The sequence below is a fragment of the Diadema setosum genome, chromosome 15, assembly GCF_964275005.1.
Source record: "Diadema setosum chromosome 15, eeDiaSeto1, whole genome shotgun sequence".
Lineage (NCBI taxonomy): Eukaryota > Metazoa > Echinodermata > Echinoidea > Diadematoida > Diadematidae > Diadema > Diadema setosum.
Genome location: NC_092699.1, coordinates 26,854,344 through 26,878,038, shown reverse-complemented (window position 1 = coordinate 26,878,038; position 23,695 = coordinate 26,854,344). Strand labels below are relative to the sequence as shown.

General features: G+C 38.5%; 1 protein-coding gene and 1 long non-coding RNA gene across 3 annotated transcripts; both read left to right on the top strand.

The window, feature by feature from the left end:
- Nucleotides 1-4,728: 4,728 nt before the first annotated feature.
- LOC140238623 (uncharacterized) lies at nt 4,729-6,903 on the top strand. Its single transcript, XM_072318524.1, has one exon. It carries the CDS (start codon nt 4,729-4,731, stop codon nt 6,901-6,903), a length of 2,175 nt encoding a protein of 724 aa, XP_072174625.1.
- Nucleotides 6,904-16,539: 9,636 nt separating this feature from the next.
- Nucleotides 16,540-21,750, top strand: LOC140238776 (uncharacterized). 2 transcript variants are annotated; one of them, XR_011901918.1, is made up of 3 exons: nt 16,540-16,699; nt 19,062-19,234; nt 21,628-21,750. It is a non-coding gene; the product is annotated as an uncharacterized lncRNA (long non-coding RNA). The 2 variants fall into 2 exon arrangements; XR_011901917.1 differs by having other exon boundaries at nt 19,004-19,234.
- The last annotated feature ends 1,945 nt before the right edge of the window (nt 21,751-23,695 follow it).

Genomic DNA, 23,695 nt, shown 5'->3' with positions numbered 1-23,695 from the left:
ACGTCAACACGCATTGGTCAATCAACACTTCCCAAACTTGCTTAAATGATGTATGATGTCGTCGCCGGGGCGACAAGACCTCGTATCTACATAACTGAAAATGTCTAATGTTCAGGAGAGCAAAAAATATATAGCAGCCAAAGCACTATATCAAGTGGGATAGCCTTTCTTTTGGCATGCTGTTGCCTCATTTTTAGGGTATCTGATCATTTATCAATATATATTCACCAAAATTTGATATACAAGGTCTTGTCACCGGAGCGAGATGCACACATAAACACATGTTTGATAATGTAGAAAGTTTTACCCTCTCACCCGTAGGGGAGTTTTCACATTAATTAGAACTGAAGTTTAACGATCTTGCGCACACCTTGTGTGGAACATGGGTGAACATTTTCAGGCAAAAAAAAAAGTATAGCAATTTACCTTCAGGAAAAATGCGAATCGTTTCATGGTTGTATGTGTCACTTTTGTTTCCGTCTGTGTGCGTTCATTGTGTACTAAGTCTTTTGATATGGACAACGCTCATAGGCAAAATAAATTGGCAGTGTATCGAGGAGTTTGATACAGATATCACGATAATGTCACGTGTATCCCTACACTAGTATAAAAAGACATGGAACGAGTGAACACAAGAAGCAAAAATAAAAACGATAATCAATAAAAGATAAATGGATTAATAAATCCATTCATAAATAGCTTCAGACATTCTCATTTATAGATGAAATTATTTGAAAATTAAATATTCTAGTTCTTATGGCTTGTGCCGAGAGGGTGGGTTGGGGGGTGGCGCGTCGCGTTAATGGGGACACCACCCTTCGTCCAAAGCCCCCCCCCCCCCCGGTTTTGCCGAAAGGGTGCGTTGGGAGCGTTGGGTCGCGTCGCGTTGACTGGAACCCCACCCTTCGTCCAAAGCCCCCCCCCCCCCCCCCCCCGGGTTTTGCCGAAAGGGTGCGTTGGTACTTTTTTTCTTGTAATATTAAAAGACGAGTTTTGAATTTACATTTAACCTTGAAACAACGATTTCAAAGAGGCTATCGTCCGGATCGGTTTACACTCTATTACCACTTGGTCTACAGTCAGTTGGTCTAATAGACTGTTTAACATCAGTTGGTCTAATAACCAGTTAGTCTAGTCATCATTTTGTCCAATTACTGTTTGGTCTAATTGTTATTTGGTTTAATTACTATTTGGTCTACAGTCAATTCGTCTAATAATAGCCATTTGGTCTATTTTTGGTCTAACACCAATTTATATCATCAAATACCGATTTGGTCTATTATGAGTTGGTCTAATTCCATTTCGTCTAATCATCAAATGGTCTAAAATAAAACCAAATTTGTCCAATATAAATTTGGTGTACACATCATTCATTTTGGTCCATTGCCCAGTTGGTCTAGCCTCTGTCTATCATCATTTAGTCTACACCCATTTAGTCTAATAACCATTGATCTTATTGTCATTTGGTCTAATAGCCAGCCTCCTGGTCTAATCAGGTACCGTTTGGTCCAATCATCGTTTCGTCTATATGACCAACTGGGCTTTTTTTTTTTTTTTTTTTTTTGGGGGGGGGGGCTTTTTTTACGACTACGGACTACCCTCTGACCCTGCATTGAGGGAGAAAACAGATGTTCATACACATGAAATAAGATTAGGGTAAAGTTTAGGGTCCCTCGCCCCTCCCCCATGGTGCCAGACCAACTGGCTTTAGACCAAGTGGTAATAGAGTGTAAACCGATCCGGACGATAGCCTCTTTAAAATGGTTGTTTGAAGGTTAAATATAAATTCAAAACTCGTCTTTTAATATTACATGAGAAAAAGTACCAACGCACCCTTTCGGCAAAACCGGGGGGGGGGGGGGGGGGGCTTTGGACGAAGGGTGGGGTTCCAGTCAACGCGACGCGACCCAACGCTCCCAACGCACCCTTTCGGCAAAACCGGGAGGGGGGGGGGGGGCTTTGGACGAAGGGTGGTGTTTCCATTAACGCGACGCGCCACCACCCAACCCACCCTTTCGGCACAAGCCAGTTCTTATGAAATTAAAGGGAGTTTTGAAAAAAAAAATTAGGTTGAAACGACTAACCCTCCCTCGCTGCATACGGAAATAGTGACGTGCACTGTCTGTCTTGAAAAATCTATGAAATGAAAATAAGAAGTTACAGCAATTAACAAGCTCAGTTAGCAGCATCAATATATGGTCTCGGTGTTCATTATTCATCGACAACATTGTGATATGACTCACTTACGTGGTTATATGAAAGGTTTTATGTGAGTAGCATGCGGTCAACACGAACTCTCCCCTTCGTGCAATTAATAAGTTGAGCCATCACGTACGTGGGTGCATAATAAGTTACATGATTTGAGAAGTTTGGGGTCAATAAGAAATCACAAATTATGCAGTTAATAAGTTGAGCCATCACGAAAGCGGTATCGTAATAGGTTACATGTGAGCAGCATGTGGTATAGTAAGAACACCCAACTTCATGACATACTTCATGATGCTTAAAGGGGCATATTCCAGACAATTTTCATAATTCAATATCTATATAGTACATAAATCGACAGGTCCACGTTCTTGGTTCTTGAGCGGAGAAACCAATATCTTAAACAAATTACACTGGACAGTGTTGATGACATAGGAGCTGACATATTTCAGAAATGTAGAGATGTAATTCCATGAATATATTGCTTGCTTAACAAGTTCAAATGTGTGAAATCTATGCATGCCATCTTCTTTTGCTCTGCTTCCTTAAGCCTCACCTCATGCATTCTTATGGCGAGGCTGAAATGTTATCAGTCTTGTTCATTGCAATTTGATATAAATTTTGTAAAACATTCTTATCCCTCACCCAATTTCATACTTTAAATCTGGAAACTCTGTATTCAGTATGATTAATTTATAGTTGTTCAAATGTAAATAAAGTCTAAAATCATTTGGATGTTTCCTTTAACAGGTTATAATAATGTGAGTATCTTGCGGAAAATAAGAAGTCCCATATTCAGGCAATTGATAAGTTAAACCATCACGTACGCAGTTGCATGACAGGTCATAATAACATGTGAGTAGATTTAGATAAATAAGAACTCCCAAAGTCAGGCAATAATAACTTGAGCCACCTTTACTTTGTTAAGCAAGTCAATAATAGAGAGGAAAAACAGAATCAGATTACCACCGTCAGCTGGTAACAGTGGATATCATTCATAAGTAATGTTTTCATTTTGCTTTGCACAATATAAACTGTAAACTCGCCTTGCCATTTCGATTTAAATACAACTTTGATTATGTGGTTCTTATATAATTCTTCCTATATAGAATTAATAATTTGATAATCAATGAGAATGAATATTATGGTAATATCAACTCATTTCTATTAACTCAAAACTCTCATTTATATTTTAGCAGTACAAAAAAAGAGTACTTCAATCTATTAGACATGTCTGGTCTATTTTTCTTCTGGTATCATTTTGCCTTGGTATACACCTTAAGGTGATTGTATGACCTACTAAGATCTTTCTACTATTTTATGGTGGCTGATTCCCGAGGTGCTAGAGCATTAGACTTGAGATCTGGCACATGTGAGCAACATAATGTTTTTTATCTGACCAAAAGGCATTATTGTGAATGTAATTTTTTGTTTAACTTTTTATCTTTGTCAAGAGAGTTAGATTTGTTTGTTGTTATTGATTTGATTTGATTTGATTTATTGATTCCTGTATTATCATTGTACACGAATATACATGTACATGTATATATACATACATTGTTGGAGCCATACATATACATGAACATCACTTGTTAACAAAATATTTTTTCTTCATTGCCTTTACACAATGTATACAGCAGAAACGTATCAGCATCGTTATCATGTGTTTATATCATTATTTATTCCGAGAGCTGAAATAATCTTTTTTCATAATTATAATTGTAAACATGTACGGTTTAGCATGCCAGGCATCAATCAATCAATAGTTTGCGGTTATATAAAATACCCCTAGACAAGTGTTTGTTGTACGCTGTGACTAATCTATCCACGAATGAATCGAAAAATTTACTTGCGTCATCCATTGATTATCAAACTAATTCATTCATTCATGAAAACATGATGAGTCAACAGAACTCAATCTGCCCTCCTGGCTGAATTTATCTCTAATGTTTCTCGTAACTGTTGTGAATGCTCAGTTTTGTGGTAATTATTTTGCATCACAATAATCCTCATGTATAATACATGAATATAAACTGCATTTAAAGCATCTCAGCATGTGGATACAAATTAAGATTGATAAAATCATTTAATTCTTAACGTCGTTATCAACGTGCATGGTAAAATGAAAAAAAAATGATGCAAGGAAAAGTAAAGGTGTTCAGAGTGCGATTGATATACACGTAGACAGTATACATATGAAATGTTAATATATACATACACGTATATATATATATCTATATATACATACATATATGCATATATAGGCGTATATTTATATATTTCTTGCTGTTATACTGTGGTGATTGCAAAGTGTTCTGATTGTCTCCAGCTTCCACCTCCCCCCCCCCCCCACACACACACCCCACACACATAATTATTCAAAGAACTTTACAGGAGTCTACTTTGGGGTACATTATATCTTCTTCCATCTTTTTTAGACTGCTTAACCGACTCATAACCGACCGTTGCGCTAAATCTGATGAAATATTTTTCTTTCGTTTCAGGTAAAGAGACGGAGTCGAGATGAGGGTTACTGTGTTGTTTTTGCTCGTCTTCTTGGCGGTCATCTCACCGGCCTTGTGTCAGAGACAATGGAGGAACCAGAGGGTTCAACAACGCCGACAGAATGGGCAAAGACCAGCTAAACAGGTTCAGCAAATGGAATCAGAAGAAGAGGAAGACGTCCAGGAAGTAGCACAGGCACTCACTAGGCAACAACGAAAGTATGCTCAGCAAATGCGTCGCCCGTATTACATGCAAAACATGCGTGCAGAGCAAGAAGAAGCCGAGTCGGAGGGGTCAGAGTCGGAAGCTTCCGAAAGCGAGTTCGAATCTTCGGAAGGAGGGGAAGGTGAGGGAGAACCGGCTGGACAACAAGCAGGCGAGGAGAGCGAATCGGAAGCGCCCGAGAGTGAGTCAGAAGGATCAGAGAGCGAAGGGGAGGAATGGGAATCTTCCGAAGGAGAAGGAGCAGAAGCTGCCGAAGCAGGCGAGGAAGCAGAAGGAAATGAAGGGGCGGAAGCCGGAGAAGGGGCTGGCGGCGCTGGAGGAATCGGTGGGTATGGTGACGCAAATGCAGGGGGAGCAGGAAATACGGGAGGATTTGGAGCTTTTTCAGGCTCCTCATTTGTCGGGCCAAGTCTTAGTTCAATTGGTGGATCTCTTGGTATGGGATCTTCTGCTGGGTCCGCTGATAGTTTTAACTCTGAAGTACCGTCAGGTGGTTCGGCTGTCTCTGCTGGTGCTGGCGGCTCGAACTATGGAGGGATTCAACGACCAACTGGAGGCTCTCAGAATGCGACGGTAGGTTCGCAAGGGTCTGCAGGTGGTTCGCAGGGTGCGACAGTAGGTTCGCAAGGAGCGTCAGGTGGTTCGCAGGGTGCGACAGTAGGTTCGCAAGGAGCGTCAGGTGGGTCGCAGGGTGCGACAGTAGGTTCGCAAGGAGCGTCAGGTGGCTCGCAGGGTGCGACAGTAGACTCGCAGGGTGCGACGGTAGGTTCGCAAGGAGCGGCAGGTGGTTCGCAAAGTGTGGGAGGGGGAGAGCAAGCACAAACTAATGGCTCTCAGGTTGGAACCGGTATATCTCAAGGAAGCGAATCATCAGGATTTAATGGCTTTGGCCCAAGTTTCGGCAGTTACGACAATACAAATAATGGTCCACAAGGAGAACATACTATCGACTATGCACCAGCTCCTCTGGGTCAAGGAGGAAATGAATCGACAGCTGCTGAGCCGGACACCACAGCTGTCGACAGGGAATACCTCGACCAACATCTGTGTGGTGGATTTCTCGGCGCAAATGGCATCAACGGCCTAAAAGATCTTGCTGTTCTGGCGTTCGACTTCGCAGGCAAGAGGCAGGCACTAAACCCTTGCAATGTTCCTAGTAATGGTAGAACGACAAGGCGAAGACCAGTCAACATTGCATTCCGCTCGGCCATGGAGAGCCGCGGACAAGACCCTGCGGGTGCAGTTCTTAGAGACGTCCCGGGAATGATCCAAAGATATGAGAGAACGCCATTAAAAGTTCATCTCTTCTCTTGGTACACCCCCTCTGAGCACGCTCTCCGCAGTCTCTTAAATAAGAAACAACGTGGTGGACTTGCATCTTCTGACATCGTTGTTGGCTACGTTGAGGAGAGTAAAATGGCCCGCTTAAGCGCTCTTCTTGGAGATACCAGTTACACCGACTTGCTTATGGCCCTTGAACAAGCCGGAATTAGTGTACAGCGCATCTGTGGGTCTTGCCAACAGGTCGCAAATATGACGAAATGGCAACGCAAGCGCAAAGGTCTGATCAACGGTGTTGAGGTATTCGACCAGCAGAATGGCCAGTGTGGTCCAGTACCGGAAGTACAAGCCGCGAAGCGACTGGCCCTTGGATCACCTCAGTGTCAGAGCTTCCAAGACTCAATGGCGTCATGTCTGTATGACAAGCTAACGTCCGTCTGCCCCTGGTTGCGTAACGCCGAAGCAACAGGCCCACATCCTCTGTCATCTCTAATGGAGACGTGGGCAGCAGAGTGTGGAAAGAGCGAGTCGTGTTGGCGGGGAAAGGGGGGACCACTGAGTTACCTGGCCAGAGCTGTCGCCAGTTGTCGCGTGTATCCGGGTCGTGCTGCTGCTGGCATTAATCAGTGTGTCGCTTCTAGTATGGATGTACCTCTAGACCCCCCGCAAATACAACCTACACTTTAAAAGGCATAATATACGTAGTCATAGAAATTGTCGAATAGCGGCCTGCAAAATTCCTTGTGTATGCCTCTAAACTCAACAAGCACACACTTTTGAAATGCCTCGCCTCTATGCGCAGAGCTAATCGCTCACAAAGGGGATTATAAGATAACGGTCCTGAACTTTCGTTCAGTATATGAACACATCTGTCATCGTTGTTCAGAAATAGCAAAGCTTTCAGGTAATCTAACAAATTCGTAGCTGTTTGGAGACTTATTCGCTTTTCTTTGTGGTCACGTGCAATTTCTTGACGTAGCTCTTATGTATATTCGACCATTAAGGTACACGAAAGACAAATATATGTAGAAAGAAGAGCCTAAAGAAGACCATAACTATCATCACAATCAACTTTCCAAACAACAATGTAGTATTCAGACATGAGAAGAATTTGAATAGGCTTACAAGTGAATATAATTGCATGGTCTAGGGCAGCATTCGTACTATCATAATCATACACAGATGTAAAGCTATTAGATTGTCATTGCGTGAGAAAATACAAAACACTATTGGGAAGAATCGGAGCACGTACTTTTCATTCGGGAAAATCCATTTAAACGAGCTTCAGGAGTCTACAAGAGGTTGAAGTGAGCACGTTGAAAATATTAAATTTGATTTAATGAAAGGAAAACGGCAACGGAAAAGACAAGAATATGGTCGAGGAATTCTTAAACAACCACACACACTTTAAATAAGAATTACTGTGATATGATGTTACCTTTTTGAGGAGGAGGTTGGATTCTGTTTTTCTTTTTTGTCTGCAGTTAGCTGGAGGGTTTATATATATATATATATATATATATATATATATATATATATATATACCGTGTGTCTAAAAAAATAACAAACTATACACTTTTGAAATGCCCACCGAATAAAAAAATATACAATTTCGACGGAAAGGTTTATATGTATGGATAGCTTATGGACTCAACTTTCATGTAACACCAAAAAGTGTTAAAATATTTCATGCTTAGATGAGCACTGCTCACTTTTGTAAAGGGTATGAAAATTAGGCTGCGCAGGAATTTCCTTTCCAATTTTGCGAGAGGTGAATCCGTTGGAGCTTACAAAACTAAAGTTGATATGATCATGAACCTACGTAGGTCCATGATATGATAAATTCATGATCAATTGCAATCCGTAGGAAAAGATTAATTTGTAAGGATAGTTACAATATGGTTTCATCTGTCATATGACACCGAAGTGGTATTCTGTTACCATAAAAGAACGCTGCTGCGGTGTGAACTGAGGCCTCTCCATCTTTGGTTTTCAGTCCAAGATTCCAAGATGAATGAGGGCAGAGTAACAACTTACACCTCTTAATTTATTCTTAACGTATCATGATCAAGTGACGCACTGTTACACACTGTTAGGTTTTTTTTTTTTTTTTTAACATCACTGACTTTGAATAAAAACCTTCACCCCACATTTAGCATCTCATTGATTTACTTAATACCCAGGTAGGGATTATGTAACATTGAATATTCAATTATGGATTGTCAAAAAAAAAATGGTCAATGGGTAACCTGAATAATAAGTAGCCAGTAGCTGAAAATGCAAAGGTTTTAATTCAAATCACAGATGTAAAAAATAAGACTCTGTAACGTGAAAATTGCAACATGTACCATCACCCCATCCTGACTTATATGAACACACTATTGAGTCTACCATTGTAATTTGCAATGCTACAATAGAATAAATGTAACTGGGGTTTACTCATGCAAAAAAGTGTGGTTTAATAAACCATAGAATTCTCTCAGCAAACCCAATTTGATCGCAACTGATCATAAATTTATCATATCAACTTCAGCTTTGTTAGCTCCAACTGACTCGCATGTCGCAAATATAAAAGGATAATTCCTGCGCAGCCTAATTTTCATACCCTTTACAAAAGTGAGCATTACTCATTCAAGAATGAATTATTTTTAGACTTTTTGGAGTCATATGAAAGTTGAGTCCATACGCTATCCATGCATATAAACCTTTCCCCCAGAATCTTATATTTCTTATTTGGCAGCCATTTCAAAAGTGTATAGTCTCTTTCGAGACACCCTGTATATACCTTGAGAAGTCTCCATAACACCGTATTCTTTTCTACAACAGACAAATTCAGAAAAAAAGAAGAGTCACCGTTTGAAAGAGGAAAAAAAAGAGACAGAGCTAAAAAAGACCCACAAAAGTAAAAAAGAAAGAAGTTATGAATACATAACATTTGAAACTGCAACCATGCATTCGTTGCAAATATTCATATGCATTCTGCTTGTCTTTCATAAAGTATATGGAGAATGTAAACATTCAATAAAACATGATGTAATGAACACTATACCTAACTTCTGTGTCGACTACTGGCCTCCTTTGTCAGTTTACAGTTTTGGAGCAGATGGTTGTTTCATGTGTTTCATTGTGTTTTAACAGCGTGGATTTAAAAAAAGACATTTTCTCATAAAGGGGGTAAAATATTTAACATAATTACAACAACAACAAAATACCTTTGTGTTGCCATATGTTTTTAAGACAACTGCCAATTACAAAACATGCCGCATGTGGGTCGCATGGGCTACATTTTTGATTTTTTCCTGTTGTGATCGATTTATGCGTGTTGGTTCAAAATCCTGAAGTTCACTCAACTAATTTCACTGGCAACTGACTGACAGTATGAGATGAGAAAAGGTTTTACAATATACAGTAATTCGTTAGCCAAAAGTTACTTTGTATTTGCCAGTCAGTATGGGAGTGTTGAGGCTTTCAAGCAATTAAGAACAGAATTAGCTTCGTCAAAAAAAAAAAGATGTTTGCATGTATGCATCATGTATGTATACATACTATATACATTCACACACACACACATAGCATAGCTTTTGAATCCTCACAATTCGAATTTGATACTCGAGCTTTCGGGCCCTGCCCTTTATCAAGACTGAGGAAGAAATCGGACAAAATACAGAACATGATATGGATATTGTGTACAAAAAAAATAATAATGATGATCAAGACAATAGTGAAAATAATAACGACAATGATAGAGGCAGAGACAGCAGAAAATAACAAAACTAATAGGAGTGTATATATGCGTCAATCTTACATAATATAACATACATACATACATACAATCACAAACAAGCGTACATATAAACACGTACATACACGTATAACTAAACATCTGCGCGCACACGTACATATAAATACAGATATGTACGCACAAATACACTTGCAAATCTCACCACATATACGAAGACAGGCAAACCATATAAACAATAACGGCAATTAATAAAAATCATAGTAATGATTACATTGAGGAGCTTGTGGATAAATAAACTTAACATAGGCACAAAAAAGTAAGTGAAAATATAAATAAAATGCATTGAAGTATATCATAATTTTATTTCTTTATTGTTATATAATATATATTACATATATGCAATATATGTAATATATATGATATAACAATGCAAAATAGATTTATGATATACTTCAATGCATTTGTTCAAACTTTCACTCACAACAAAGAGTGCCAGTGTAAAAGTCATGGCATGAGGAAAGAAAAGCAGTACACATAGTTTACATACATCGAAAAATTATAGACTCAATAATGTTAGAAGGAAATTGATACATGCTATTGACTACATAATGTTGCAAATGTTGAAAATGGAGGAGAAACTAAAAGCAGAGTTTGTAACTTGCACTCCCGTTAAAACTATTATCAATAAAGTAGAAAATGCCAACATGTAAGGGCTGTAATATAAATACACTCTTCAATTCAATATGTATAGGCTTTATAGTTTGAGCCAGAGGTTGTCATGGTTGTAGTGAAGGTTACGGATTATTGTAGTTGATGATGTTCATTTATCTTATGATAAATGCAACATGTGGAGATGCTGGAGGAGATTGAATCTGACCAGAGGAAGAATATGTGTTTATATATTCTTTTTCATAAACCTTTTGTGGTCCACCGGTTATCATATCACGAGTTTTGAATTTCATCTGCAAGCAATATAAAATTATCACCAAGTACTACTAATAATCAATAGGCAGCAATCTAACGGAAATTGGCAGATCGGTATGGTTTTATAATGTCAACGACATAAAAGCAACATAAGGATTTCGATGGAATCCGAACCAGGAGGAACAATCCAGTTGAATCCCAACTGAAATTTCAATTGATTTGGTTTTGATTGGTCGTCATTGGTTTCAATGGGTATAAACAGGTTTCAGTTCGTAAAAATTGAGATTGATACCTACTGAGTCAATGTTGGTACCAATTGGGCTTCAGTTGGGCTTCAATTGGTCCAACTGGATTTCAGTGGTGCTTTCAACCATGTCAACTGATCCAACTGGAGTTCCGGTGGGGCTTCAATTGGGCCAATTGGATTTCCATGGGGCTTCAATTGGTACATTCAGACCATGAAGTCCAATTAAAATCCAGTTGGGGCCTTCAACCAGGTCAACTGGTCCAACTGGACTTCCAATGGGGCTTTATTTTGGTCAAGTGGACTTACAATCGGGCTTCATAATTATTGATACAACCTTATTTCAGTGGGGCTTCAATTTGTACATTCAGATCAATATCACTGAAATATAATCAAAGTTATTCCCCAAGTAACAATAATCAGTAGACCGGATTTTGGCGGATACGTGTGGTTTCATGAGGTCAAAGAAATCAAAGCCACCGTCAGATAAAGAATACGATGGCGCCCGAGTATCAACATCGCCGATCCCAGCGGTTAGTGAATATTCACCTCATACATAGAGCTGTTCCTTCTAACGTAAAAATATAAAACCTAACATACCACAAGATCCTTATTTAAACAATAATAATATTATTTCCATATGTCATTCCGGTTGTTCGCCACGGGATCTTTCACTGTTTTCCGGGAGCGCTGAAACAATGGCTGTTGTTGCAGTGTAGTCGGCAGAGTTGTTGGCATATTGAAACTTGATCTTTCCGAGAGATCTGTCCTTCTCAGAAAGAGATAGAAAAAAATTGAAATAAAAGATCTCATTGGACTAAATATGATCAGTTGATAGGTGATGCACTGCTTTAAGACGAGTGAAGGTTTTGAAATATATAGGGTTCTTTCCTGATCATCAGCGACAGTCAGCCGGAGAGAATGAACCTGTAGGTGGTACAAAAGTTTTTTTGAAGTTTTTGCCGTACAGCGGCCAACGGGTAACCTGGAACCGCGGAGCCGATATTATACAGTCATACAATTTGTCTGTCTGAACATTCCAAAATATCTATCTGATGAATTTTACTGCACGGAGCTGCTGCTGCTGCTGCTGCTATTGATTTTTTCTACCGAATCAGTTTCGGACGTTAACTGTGAGTATAGCCGTTAGTAATTTAGATGGAAATATTAAAGATTAAACGGCAGACTCAAGTTGCGTTGTAGTGACTGGTTTGTCGACTGTATGCATCAAGTCTATTATTTACTTTAATAGAGTATGATCTATCTAATGTACGCCTATTAAATCTACTCGACAAGCTACATCTACGATAGCAGTAGACCCTAGAAGTGTTGGAAAAAACCCCACCATGATGGATGTGTCATACTCTATGAAATTATTCCCATTCAAACTTCAGTCTTCAGTGGGTTTTTTTTCAGTAATCACCGATTGGTATCTTTTATTTCTGAAAAAGAAAAAACAAATATGTCTTTGGTCACAAAATCTATTTATGCAAACAGGTTAATAGGTGAAATGTCATGGAGCACTAATACAAATGCAAACAATTAGAGAAGTATAGTACATGTAGTGCTGCACCTACAAACACACATAGGCCTACGTGCATACGAAGGGAACTTACACATACAATTGGTAAGTTACCTGAGTAGAAAGGGGAACAATAATGAGTTTTTGTTTCTGTTTCCATACATGAACGAGTTGGTATTACAATTCAGAAAAGGGTAATAGGAAAAGGTACGAGTAAAGGAATGGGACAATGCAGACACACACATTCAAACAAACAAGCACAGCCACAAACACAGAAAATCCGTGCAAATCCCGGCAAATAAATACAGGACAAAAACATCATAAGACGAGGAAGTCGACGTATATTCAGTATGTCACAACAGCGTGTCTAATAAGATAAGACCCGCATATAAGAAATGAGGACAATTTTTAACTTAAAAGTATGATTTACCGATGCATTCCGTGTATGAGTAACAACAGAATAAAAGTCCTTGTAACTATAATTTTCAAGTGCCAATAATGAATTTTTCGCTTCGGCACGAGGGCAGTTCCACGTATTGGGTCCACGTTAAAAAAAAATAATGTTTTGAGCAAAAAAAAAAAAAAAAAGAGAGGAAGAAGAAGTACGCTTTAATGGTAGATGGATGCAAGTAGACTCTCTTCTGGGGTATACTTGTGTTATATCTGATATTGAATGAAAAATGAATGGAATATCAATATGAAAATTGTACATAGTACACTTCTACGTAATTTCGTTACCATGAAATTGGAAAAACAAATCTCTCCTGAACAAAGTAACCACTGTTTTTTTTTTCTCTCTGCTTGCAATTTTTCCTTTCTCTACATGTGACACCCTGAAAACTCACAAAGCATTTTGTTAAATATCTCCTTTACTTCTGGCGCTATTGTGGTAACGGAATTACACGCACATCTAATATGGAAATGAATGAAATAACCCACTTTGATGAAGTTTATGCGAAGTGCTCATGAAATAGCTTCAGGGCATCATCCCTGAGCCTAGTGGTGTTTACATACGTTTTAACTGAAGGCTTAGATTTGCTAAGATACTCATTCTCAAATGTATGTTAAAAATCATGCTGAATTCTGAGATATCAATGTTTATTTTCTCGCTGAATGAATATCATGGTTCAATACAAAATCTAAGTACAAGTATAGTGCGGAGAGACAACTGAATAGGTGTGATGCAACACATATTGAGCAAAGGTGTGAAAGAAGGACATATATAGGACTTTTTTAAAGAAGAGAAAGCAGTGCTACAAACACAGGGAAATGAATGGGGGAATTTGTGTGAGAGATCAAGTATTTGAGAGAAGATCATACACAATATGATAGAAGTTGTGAATTGACACGGGATGCCCATTGAATGTGACACCTTTGATCTTTCTATAAGATTTTATAAAGACTATCAGTTGATAGTCTGACCTTTTATTGAACAGTCCTGTTTTCATCCTCAAGGTCTTTATCCATAGGTGTATGACTCTAACTTTCTTTCATCTGTTTGTAGCTCTTCCTCCTCAGAGACCTTTATTTAGATTTTCATGCCTCTTTGATGCAAACCATATGCTCCCCATTGAAGTTTGTTCTTTAATGCTTTCTTTTTAAAAAGAATAAAGACAAAACACCATTTATGACGTGCATTGTACTATCCAATCGTTCTTTTTTTTCTGATACAGTTTTAAAATGTAACATTTAGGCCTATGTTTCCCGTCCTTAGAAGATTATAATTTATATAAAGTCAATGCATTTCTGCTTCTCCCTTTATTCTTCGTGTAACAATCTGCTGTACAATCCAGTTTCGCATTGCCATTACAGTGTATTTTATCAATTGCTTCCAAGTAGTCAAAATACCGCTTACTGCGAAAGAGAAGATGCACACTTCTTGTGAGTGAATATATGGCAACACTCAGGATGAGAAAATTGTCGAAGTCAAGAAGAAAGACAGAGACAGGAAATTTGTAGGAAATTTTAGGCCAAGTCATCAGACAATGATTAAATCATTGTCATATTTCTGAAGGCGTCATTTGGAAAATAATGTGTCGTTGGAAGTTGATTGTGCTAGCATTGTTCACAGGTTGAATATTTTGGTTCTAGCTCAGTGAGGTGCAGATGGATAGAAGAGACCCTCTTACCTTTAAAGACGAATTTAATTTGGTGGACTAACTCTGATGGTTCAAATAATTCTAGTTTGTTTAAGTTATTTCACTGTATTCTATTTCATTTTAGCTTAGTTAATTCTAATTTTGTAGGCTGAAGTAGGACCTACATTGTAATGTAATTATTGAAGTATGCACTACATTTTAAATATACCAGGAAGCAACTTCAGCCATTGTATAGTAAAAATGATGTAAGTCACAAATATCTGATGATCGAGCACTCGTACAGTTATAATCATACATATAAGAACATTTTCTTTTCAATTAGTAATTGAATTGTAATTTGTTCTGTTTGTCATTGAACCACAACTGCATCTTTTCACTTTGATAACAAATTAAATGTTCCAAGCATCCTTTGTGTTTCTCCTTAATATCTAACAAATTTGTGTTCAATGATGAGTTTCTACAGTTTGCTCTTGCACTGCAAATCGGGGCTTTATGATTTGTATTTTAATTCACATGATTGGAATGTAAATACTGGCATTTCTTTATTCTTTAATTGTGCATGTGCATATAATATACCGTATATGTACAACAGTTGTATGTAACTCATGTATATTATAAACAGTTTGCATATTTAGGAACGAGATAACAGAGAAAGGTGTCTTGCATGATATCAACAAAAGAAACACACGAAAAACTAGGTGTTGTTGACTGGATTTATAGAATTGTATTTATGTAGGATACTGTAGTGTAATTCCGTTTCCACGTGTCTTAGATGTAATTTTCCTACAGAGTGGTAGACAAATCTTTATGGATATGGTACTTACAAGTTAAGAGATCTTGGCTGCCATAAGTTACAACTGAAGGTCACATTTTTTTTTTTGACAACTGAAAGTCATTTGGCACCTATACACTTGTAGCAGTTATAGATTAAAGGCTATAGAGAGTACCTACTCAGTGGTTATGGTATAGCTGAAGGCATAAACTATCTTTGTCAAGACATCTCAAAATACATGAGTGCCAAGATTTTTTCAGGGTATTTCAGAAAGCCTAATTCGGTTACCATTGATTTTGTGCAATTCCGTACCACTGACTTTACGGAGGGTAAGCCTGCTGGTAAGAAAATGTGATGAAATATTCGAGAAAAAAAAAAAAAAACAGTCCAACTAGATTGAAGTGGACACAATCAATGATAGTATCAGACAACAACCTCGCTACAATGTGTGTGATATAGATTTCAGAGAAACTACTCCCCACGTCAGGGTTGAAGTTCAGACTCAATCTTCTGGTAATTCCGTTAAAAAAAAACAGACCAACTTTGTAACAAACCAAGTGAGAATTTGTATTTGGGGTGATAGTGCGACTACCTCTGCATCTTCTGAATGTATCGAGGAAAGGCAAAGTAATCAATCCAGTGTATAGGGGGAAAAGAATATGAGCCAAAATTCCCTGAATTGTAATTCCATTACAGTGGAATTGCCCATCTCGTCTCCTCTTTTCGAATCGACTCTTCGCGTCGTGACCTTTTGATCTCTTCCTGGAGCGTGACTGTTGTTATTTCGAAGTCACCAAACGCTTTCAAGTCTGGCTGTGCAGACAGCGCTGACGTATGTTTCGAAGAAACTTTCTCTGAGAATATGAAATAAAAGATGTGACGAAATAAAATAGAGGATCTGATTGGACAATATATGGTCAGTCGACAGTGATACATATTGTTTTTCGACGGGGGAAAGCATATATAAAGTGTTCTTTTCTAGAGTCTAGGACATCATCTGCGATAGTCAATCGTAGAGAGTGGGCTTGTAAGTGGTATAAAATATCTGCGAAACAAGAGAATCGATATGATATGCTTGTACGTCTGAACATTTTATAACATCTACCTGCTGGACTTTGCTGCTGGGAGCTGCTGCTGCTGCTATTGAAATTCTCCACTGAATCAGTTTCAGACGTTATCTGTGAGTATAGGCGCTATCAATTTAGATGTAAATAGGATTAAACAACATGTTCGATTTGCTTTGTTGTGACTGGTTTACCAACAGGTTCTCTATGCACCAATTCGGTTATTTATTTCAATAGAGTATCATAATGATGGGTTTATAAATACTAAGTCCATCTACGTATTCAGATCGGTACTACGATAGCCGTAGATCCTTGAAAACTATTTTTTTTTTTTTGGGGGGGGGGAATTACAATAATGCCGTACTCTATAAAATCATCCTTTTGCAAACTTCAGGATTATTTTTTCGCATCATCTTACACTGACATTTCTGAACTCTGGAAATAAAGAAATGCTTACAACACTCAAAACAGGCAGAAAAGATAAACTATTAATCGTTAACTATTAATCCCTTTTTTTCTAGTGATCGGAGAGGTGAGAAAGTTTGATAACAAAATAAAAATATCCCTTGAAAATTAAAAAGAAAAAATGTATATACAGTAGGAGGGAAATGACTGCACAGTAGAAACTAGGGAAAGAATCAAGCGAAAGTTAGAATTGACCCTGAAATCAGATACACCGGTAGATCTGACCCACATAAAATCAATATAACTTTGTTTACTAAAGTCACCGTTTTATGAAGAAAGAGTATTTTAGTAAGAAATACTTATGTTGTGATGATTGATTTTTTGTTGTAGTGGTAACTGATTCTTCGTCTAATGACCAATAGGGAATATGTTGTCCACCTATAAAGCGCATGCAGCCTCAAAATGACAGGTATTTTATAAAAACAGCTGTCACTAATCAACCAAGCACATGACATGTTAATATATATATTAATTGTGATGAAATGTAGATGTGTAATGATGTATGTGCCCTGCAAAAAGCCCGGTGTTAAATAGAAAACACCGATCTGGTGTTAAATTTTCGGTGCTCATTTATGGTGTTAAATCAACACCTCCTGGTGTCATTTCCAAATTTTAAACTGTTTTTTTTTTTGAAGAGTTTCTTAGTAACTGCACTTTTTGTTGATTTTTAATTTAAACAAGACGATCAAGAATTTTACATTAAAATACTAGATTTTTGAAAAAATGTGAAAATAAATTTACACCACAGTAACACCAGCTGGTGTGGTCTCTTATTGAAGCTGGACGGGTGTTAAACCATTGATATTAACACCAACAAATATCAAATCAACACCATGTGGTGTCATTTTTTAATAAACACCAGTACAGTGTCAAAATAACACCAGGTACAGTGTCAAATTAACACCACGAAGTGTCAGGTGAACACTTTTCAACACCATCACAGTGCATTTTCAACACCTGTGGGTGTGGTCCTTTATTGAAGTTTGACCGGTGTTAGATTTAACACCCGTGGTGTTAAGTCTAACACCGGTGTTTTTACAGTGTGTTTACTGTATTGTGAGTATAAATTATGTTTGTACGATTATGTATAATTATATTGAAAATTGTATTATGTGTATACATGTACATGAATATACATACGTATGTATGTATGAAGATATTCCTACGTGTACACCTGCCAACAAGAAGAATTTCCTAAATAGACAATAAGTAAATCTGAATCTGAATCTGAATCTGAATATATATATATACACACTTGTATGCATATATATATATATATATATATATATATATATATATATATATCCGTTTGGTATATATCCGTCGGGAGTATGTAGTTTGTTGAGGATTGAAAAGTGCTCAATGCTGTAAAGCAGAGCATATTAGGCGTACCTGTGTTTTGGTGCCTTGTCTGCTACCGGCGGTTTCACGCTGTCGCGATCCTCAGGCAGACTGACAAAGTGGTATGTTTCTGTGCTCATGTGGCGCGGTGGATCGGTTTGACGCATGGATGATTTTGTCTTCAAAGACAGATATAGGAATCACGTTAAATCCATCAAGAATGAGAAATACAAAAACGAAACCCAACTCTCAAAATACATCTGGAGCCTGAAAGAAAAACGCGTGAAGTTCACACTGACATGGGACATCCAAAAAAAGTCAAACTTAACTCTAAGAAGGAGTGGCCTGTGCAACCTCTGCCTCGATGAGAAGGCCATCATCATCCGAAACAAAAACGCACTCAATAAAAGGTCAGAGCTTATATCCAAATGCAGACACCGGAAAAGAAGAAAAATCATCCATGCGTCAAACCGATCCACCGCGCCACATGAGCACAGAAACATACCACTTTGTCAGTCTGCCTGAGGATCGCGACAGCGTGAAACCGCCGGTAGCAGACAAGGTACCAAAACACAGGTACGCCTATATATATATATATCTTCTATTTATTTCAGCATCTTCATAACGACAGAGTGATTGAGCTTGGACTATACTTGTCCATTTCATTTGCAGCTAAGAGTGAGACCTACAGTTCCGTATTCATCTCTTGTTCCGACGAACTGCCAGTCAACAAAAAGGAGAGAGCGCCATGGTTGGCCAGGTGGTCAAGTTTCGTCAGGAGAGGCAGACTTTGCTGTCAATCATCGTCACCTTGACAACTCTAGCAGCAGTCTGCCAAGCACAGGGTGAGAAACCATCTTTTTTCTTTATAAACGATACCATTTATCTCCTCAAGCAGACGTTTTGCCTGTTTTTTGTTCAGATGTCAACGTTCCTCACGATTCACTTTCACAAGATTTTTGTTTGATAGATACTTTAATTTCTGCAAATCAATATGCATAAGTTACATAATCATGAACATGAAGGAAATATATAAAGTAAATTTAACACAGAGTCGTTTGACTTGCATAAACAACGATATAAAAGGAAATTAATGATATAATATACAGTATGCATGTCTATGCAGCAGGGATTACAATAACAATTATAATTAAGAATTCAAAGCGATTATGCAGAGGGCCGCCATTATAAGCATTGCTTGAAAAGATGGCCGGCCTGCGTATTTTTTATTTACACCACTGCTCCGCCACAATTCCCAGAAATACGAAAGAAACGGCTATCAAGTCTTTGACTTTATTATTCTCTCAAGCCTCGAGCCTGACGGAATAAACCGTTACATATACTTTAGAAATTAAGAGCAAAAATGAAAACAAGATGTTGAGCAAGACCCCAATTGGGGGTCGAACCACCGTGACACCATACCTTCTGATTAACAGACCAAACCCTAACACACCGTGCCAAAGCGAGGTGATGCCGAGAGCGGTGGTCATTGTCATTAAGAAGTAGGCCCTATGCGAACACAATTTGTCTTTAGGTAGAGTCCCTATACTCGTAGTCTTAGGGCGCGAGCCGTTTCTTTGGGATTTGTTTTTATATTTTGGCGGAGCAGTGGTGTAAATAAAAAATACGCGGCCGGCCCAGGGAAAAGATAGGGACGTACACATAGACCCCGTTTACAGTGCGAGGCTCGGCCGCGGCCGAGCCGAGTCCAGCCCTGCTTCAGTGTAAACGCGCAAAAGGCCAAATGCGAGGCCAAAATTGGCCTCGCATTTGGCCTCGCTCTGGAGGTGGTCTCGGCCGCGGCCGAGCCGCGGCCGAGCCCGGCCTTTTCTTGGTGTAAACGCAAACTGGGCCAAATGCGCGGCCAATTGCGCGGCCAGTTTTAGTCTGGCTCCCAAACCCTCTGCCTGTATCTTTCGCTGTTCAGGATATGAACCCCCTCAACGTCGAAAACTTGTATAGTTTAAGGTGGTTTTGTCTTGCAAAGTATTTTTTCCTTCGGCAAAGGCCTTTGCCCGAACGGCGACTTCGTCGCCACGGAATTCAGTTGGCAAAGGGTCTGAAAACCAGACAATACCAAATTGCGTTAGTTTACAAGCAGAGCGCCACTACGACCAAATAATGAAAGGTTTGAATCGAAAGCGCGGCCGAGCCCAGCAGTGTAAACGGACAAAATTGCGAGGCTCGGCCGCGCAATTGAGCCGCGCCGCGGCCGAGCCCGGCCCCGCACTGTAAACGGGGTCATAGATTCAAACAATACAAATTCTGCTGCGAAGATTGGCTGCGGTCTGCCTAGAATAGACTAAGAATTCCATCTACTAAGCACTTTAGTAGCAACAGGTGAGAAAGGTCAGAGCGCTCACATAAAAACACACACAAGCACATGTACATACATCGAAAGAGTGAGTCCTACCAGGGAGGTCTCAACTCCCTGGTCCTGCCGGGGAGGTGGAAGAGAGACTATACCAGTCTGGTCCTGACTATGTGGCAATGGATTAAAAAAAAGAGCTCCCAAATCTGCATTTTCTTCAGCCGTGCGAGGGAAGTAACGAAAAGGTTGATAAACTTTTCGTCATCCTGCTAATACATTGTATTGCAATTTCTCTGTTAATTTGATAAAAATTAAAATAAATTTGAATCTTGAATATTGAACCCGTATCTCAGTTTCGTTTTTGCTCTGGCATGTCTGATCATAAACCGCGGCAATGGGCTAAACTGAAATGGGCAAACTAAAAAATGGTTATACTTTCCAATTTTTTCTCTGTCTCTTCTTTCTTTCTTTAAATCAACAACAACCTTCAAGATATTATATTATGTAGACATGTAGACAATTATATTCCGTTCTTGCGAGTTGAACTGGATCAAATGTATTTTTTCTGTTCTATAATCCTAGTGTAATTTTTCAAACTTGCGAAGGAAAAACAGAGGACATGTGATCAACACTTTGTACCTTGAAAGACAAAACCTAATGGATCTGGAAATCACCTGGTTCCCAATTTTCCTCCAGCAAACGTGATTTTACATCGCAGTGAAATGTTCAACGGATGTTGACACAGAAAGTTCGTATATATAAAAAAAAAACAACAACAACCGGAAGGCTAAATATTTTCTTGCTATATTAGGTATACGCTAATATGATTATTTTGTTGCTGTTATAGGCCTAGGTATAGACGATTATGATTAATTATCTTCTCTCCTTGTGAACACATTCTTTTCCGTAATCTTTCTTCGACGACAGACTCCTCCTTCTCACTCAGTCTTAGTAGCGGTGACCCGCTTCTCCCGTGCGTCTACCGGGGAATTCCCTACCTGCATGGTGAGAGCTGGAAGGTAGACGATTGTACAACATGTAACTGCGACAATGCCACAACAACGTGCGTCACAGAGTCTTGTCAGCCTGCCTTCTGCCTGTACCCAACAAAACCTGAGGGAGAATGCTGCTTTATCTGTCCGAACAGTGAGTTTTGATCAACTGCCATGAGGCCTATATAGATAAGGCTACAATATGCAGCATCAGTCTCGGCATCGAATAAGTGCAAAAACAGGCATACAGGCCATGCACTCAATATCTATCTGGAGAGGTATCACATTTATTAATGTCAAAATGGACAGAAAAATTTTAGTGGGAAAATTGCAAATCCAGACGACCGATGACCAGTAAGTTTGAATAGACTTGTATACAAAGAGTCGAATTTTACAAACGCAACGGAAAAAGAAAATCATGAAAATTAGACCAGAACTACGCAAACGAAGTTTGGACATTTTGTTAACTTTCACAATATAGTTTTTGAACAATAAGTATGAATATCTATATTGATGAGTTATTGGCTTCACAACTTATTGCTTTAAGTTTGTTAAAACAAATATTATAAGATGTCCGTGATGTGTATGCCTATGTTTCTGTGTGTAGGTATTTAAATGCATTTTACCCACATCCTGTGACTGATTTTTGAAGTTATATTCAGCCAAGAATAACAATATGTAGTTATATACCTCACTTATATGCAGACGAACTTGATTTTCGTCAGTTTTTGTACACTGCCCATAGAAACTAGCAAAGACTTCACAATTGCGTGTGTTCTATTTACATTGTTCAGTGTATATCTAGATTAATTGGTAAACTGACATCATGTACCAAAGCTCAAGTATGGAAAATCAAAACACACAAACAAATAAAAACAAACTCTTGATAATTCATTGTTCAAAAAAAAATCGTGAAATAAAAATGATATAATAAATAATGTCTATATAATATATGGTTTATTCAAGCTGTGTAAATCAATTAGTGCTTTTTCGCATTTCTAATTTTATGCATCCTCTATCTGTCTATGTACAATTTCAGTGCATACAGAAGAAACGCAAATACCTCAAGAATTAGAAGTTGGATCTAGGGAAAGAATCATGAAGTCAAAATGGCTTATTATGTATTATCCAACCTGTGTAAATCAATCAAATAATATTTCGCATTTGTTAAAAAATTCTAATTCAATGCATTCTCCCTCCCACATAACTAGAACATACGGAAGAAACACCAACTCCTCAAGAATCAAAAGCTGGATCAGGGGAAGGCGATCATACTGAGGGTGAGAAGAAAATGTGATGTCTTACATAGTAAATAGAGAAAATCATGCGATGCAAGTAGGTTCAGAGCAATGTCTGCCTACAATTGGTTAGACTGCCCCTTGATGGCACTCATACACTTACAAAATACGCATAAAATTATAGAAGAAGTATATTGTCCTGAACATGGCTATGCAAAACTGTGTACCTGAGAAATAAGTGTAACTTTTCAAACTTGCGAAGGAAAAACAAAGGACATGTTATCAAAGCTTTCTACCTTTAAAGACAAAACCTAATGGATTTGGAAATCACCAGGCTCACAATTATTTTCCTCCACCAAAAGTGATTTTACATCGCAGTGAAATGTTCAACGGATGTTGACACAGAAAGTTCGTATATATTTAAAAAAAAAAACCGGAAGGCTAAATATTTTCTTGCTATATTAGGTATAGGCTAATGTGATTATCTTGTTGCTGTTATAGGTATAGACGATTATGATTAATTATCTTCTCTCCTTGTGAACACATTCTTTTCTGTAATCATTCTTCGACGACAGACTCCTCCTTCTCACTCAGTCTTAGTAGCGGTGACCCGCTTCTCCCGTGCGTCTATCGGGGAATTCCCTACCTGCATAGTGAGAGCTGGCAGGAAGACGAATGTACAACATGTAACTGCGACAATGCCACAACAACGTGCGTCACAGAGTCTTGTCAGCCTGCCTTCTGCCTGTACCCAACAAAACCTGA

Coding starts and splice junctions, on each gene's coding strand:
- LOC140238623 (XM_072318524.1), top strand. CDS start 4,729: ATGAGGGTTACTGTGTTGTTTTTGCTCGTCTTCTTGGCGGTCATCTCA.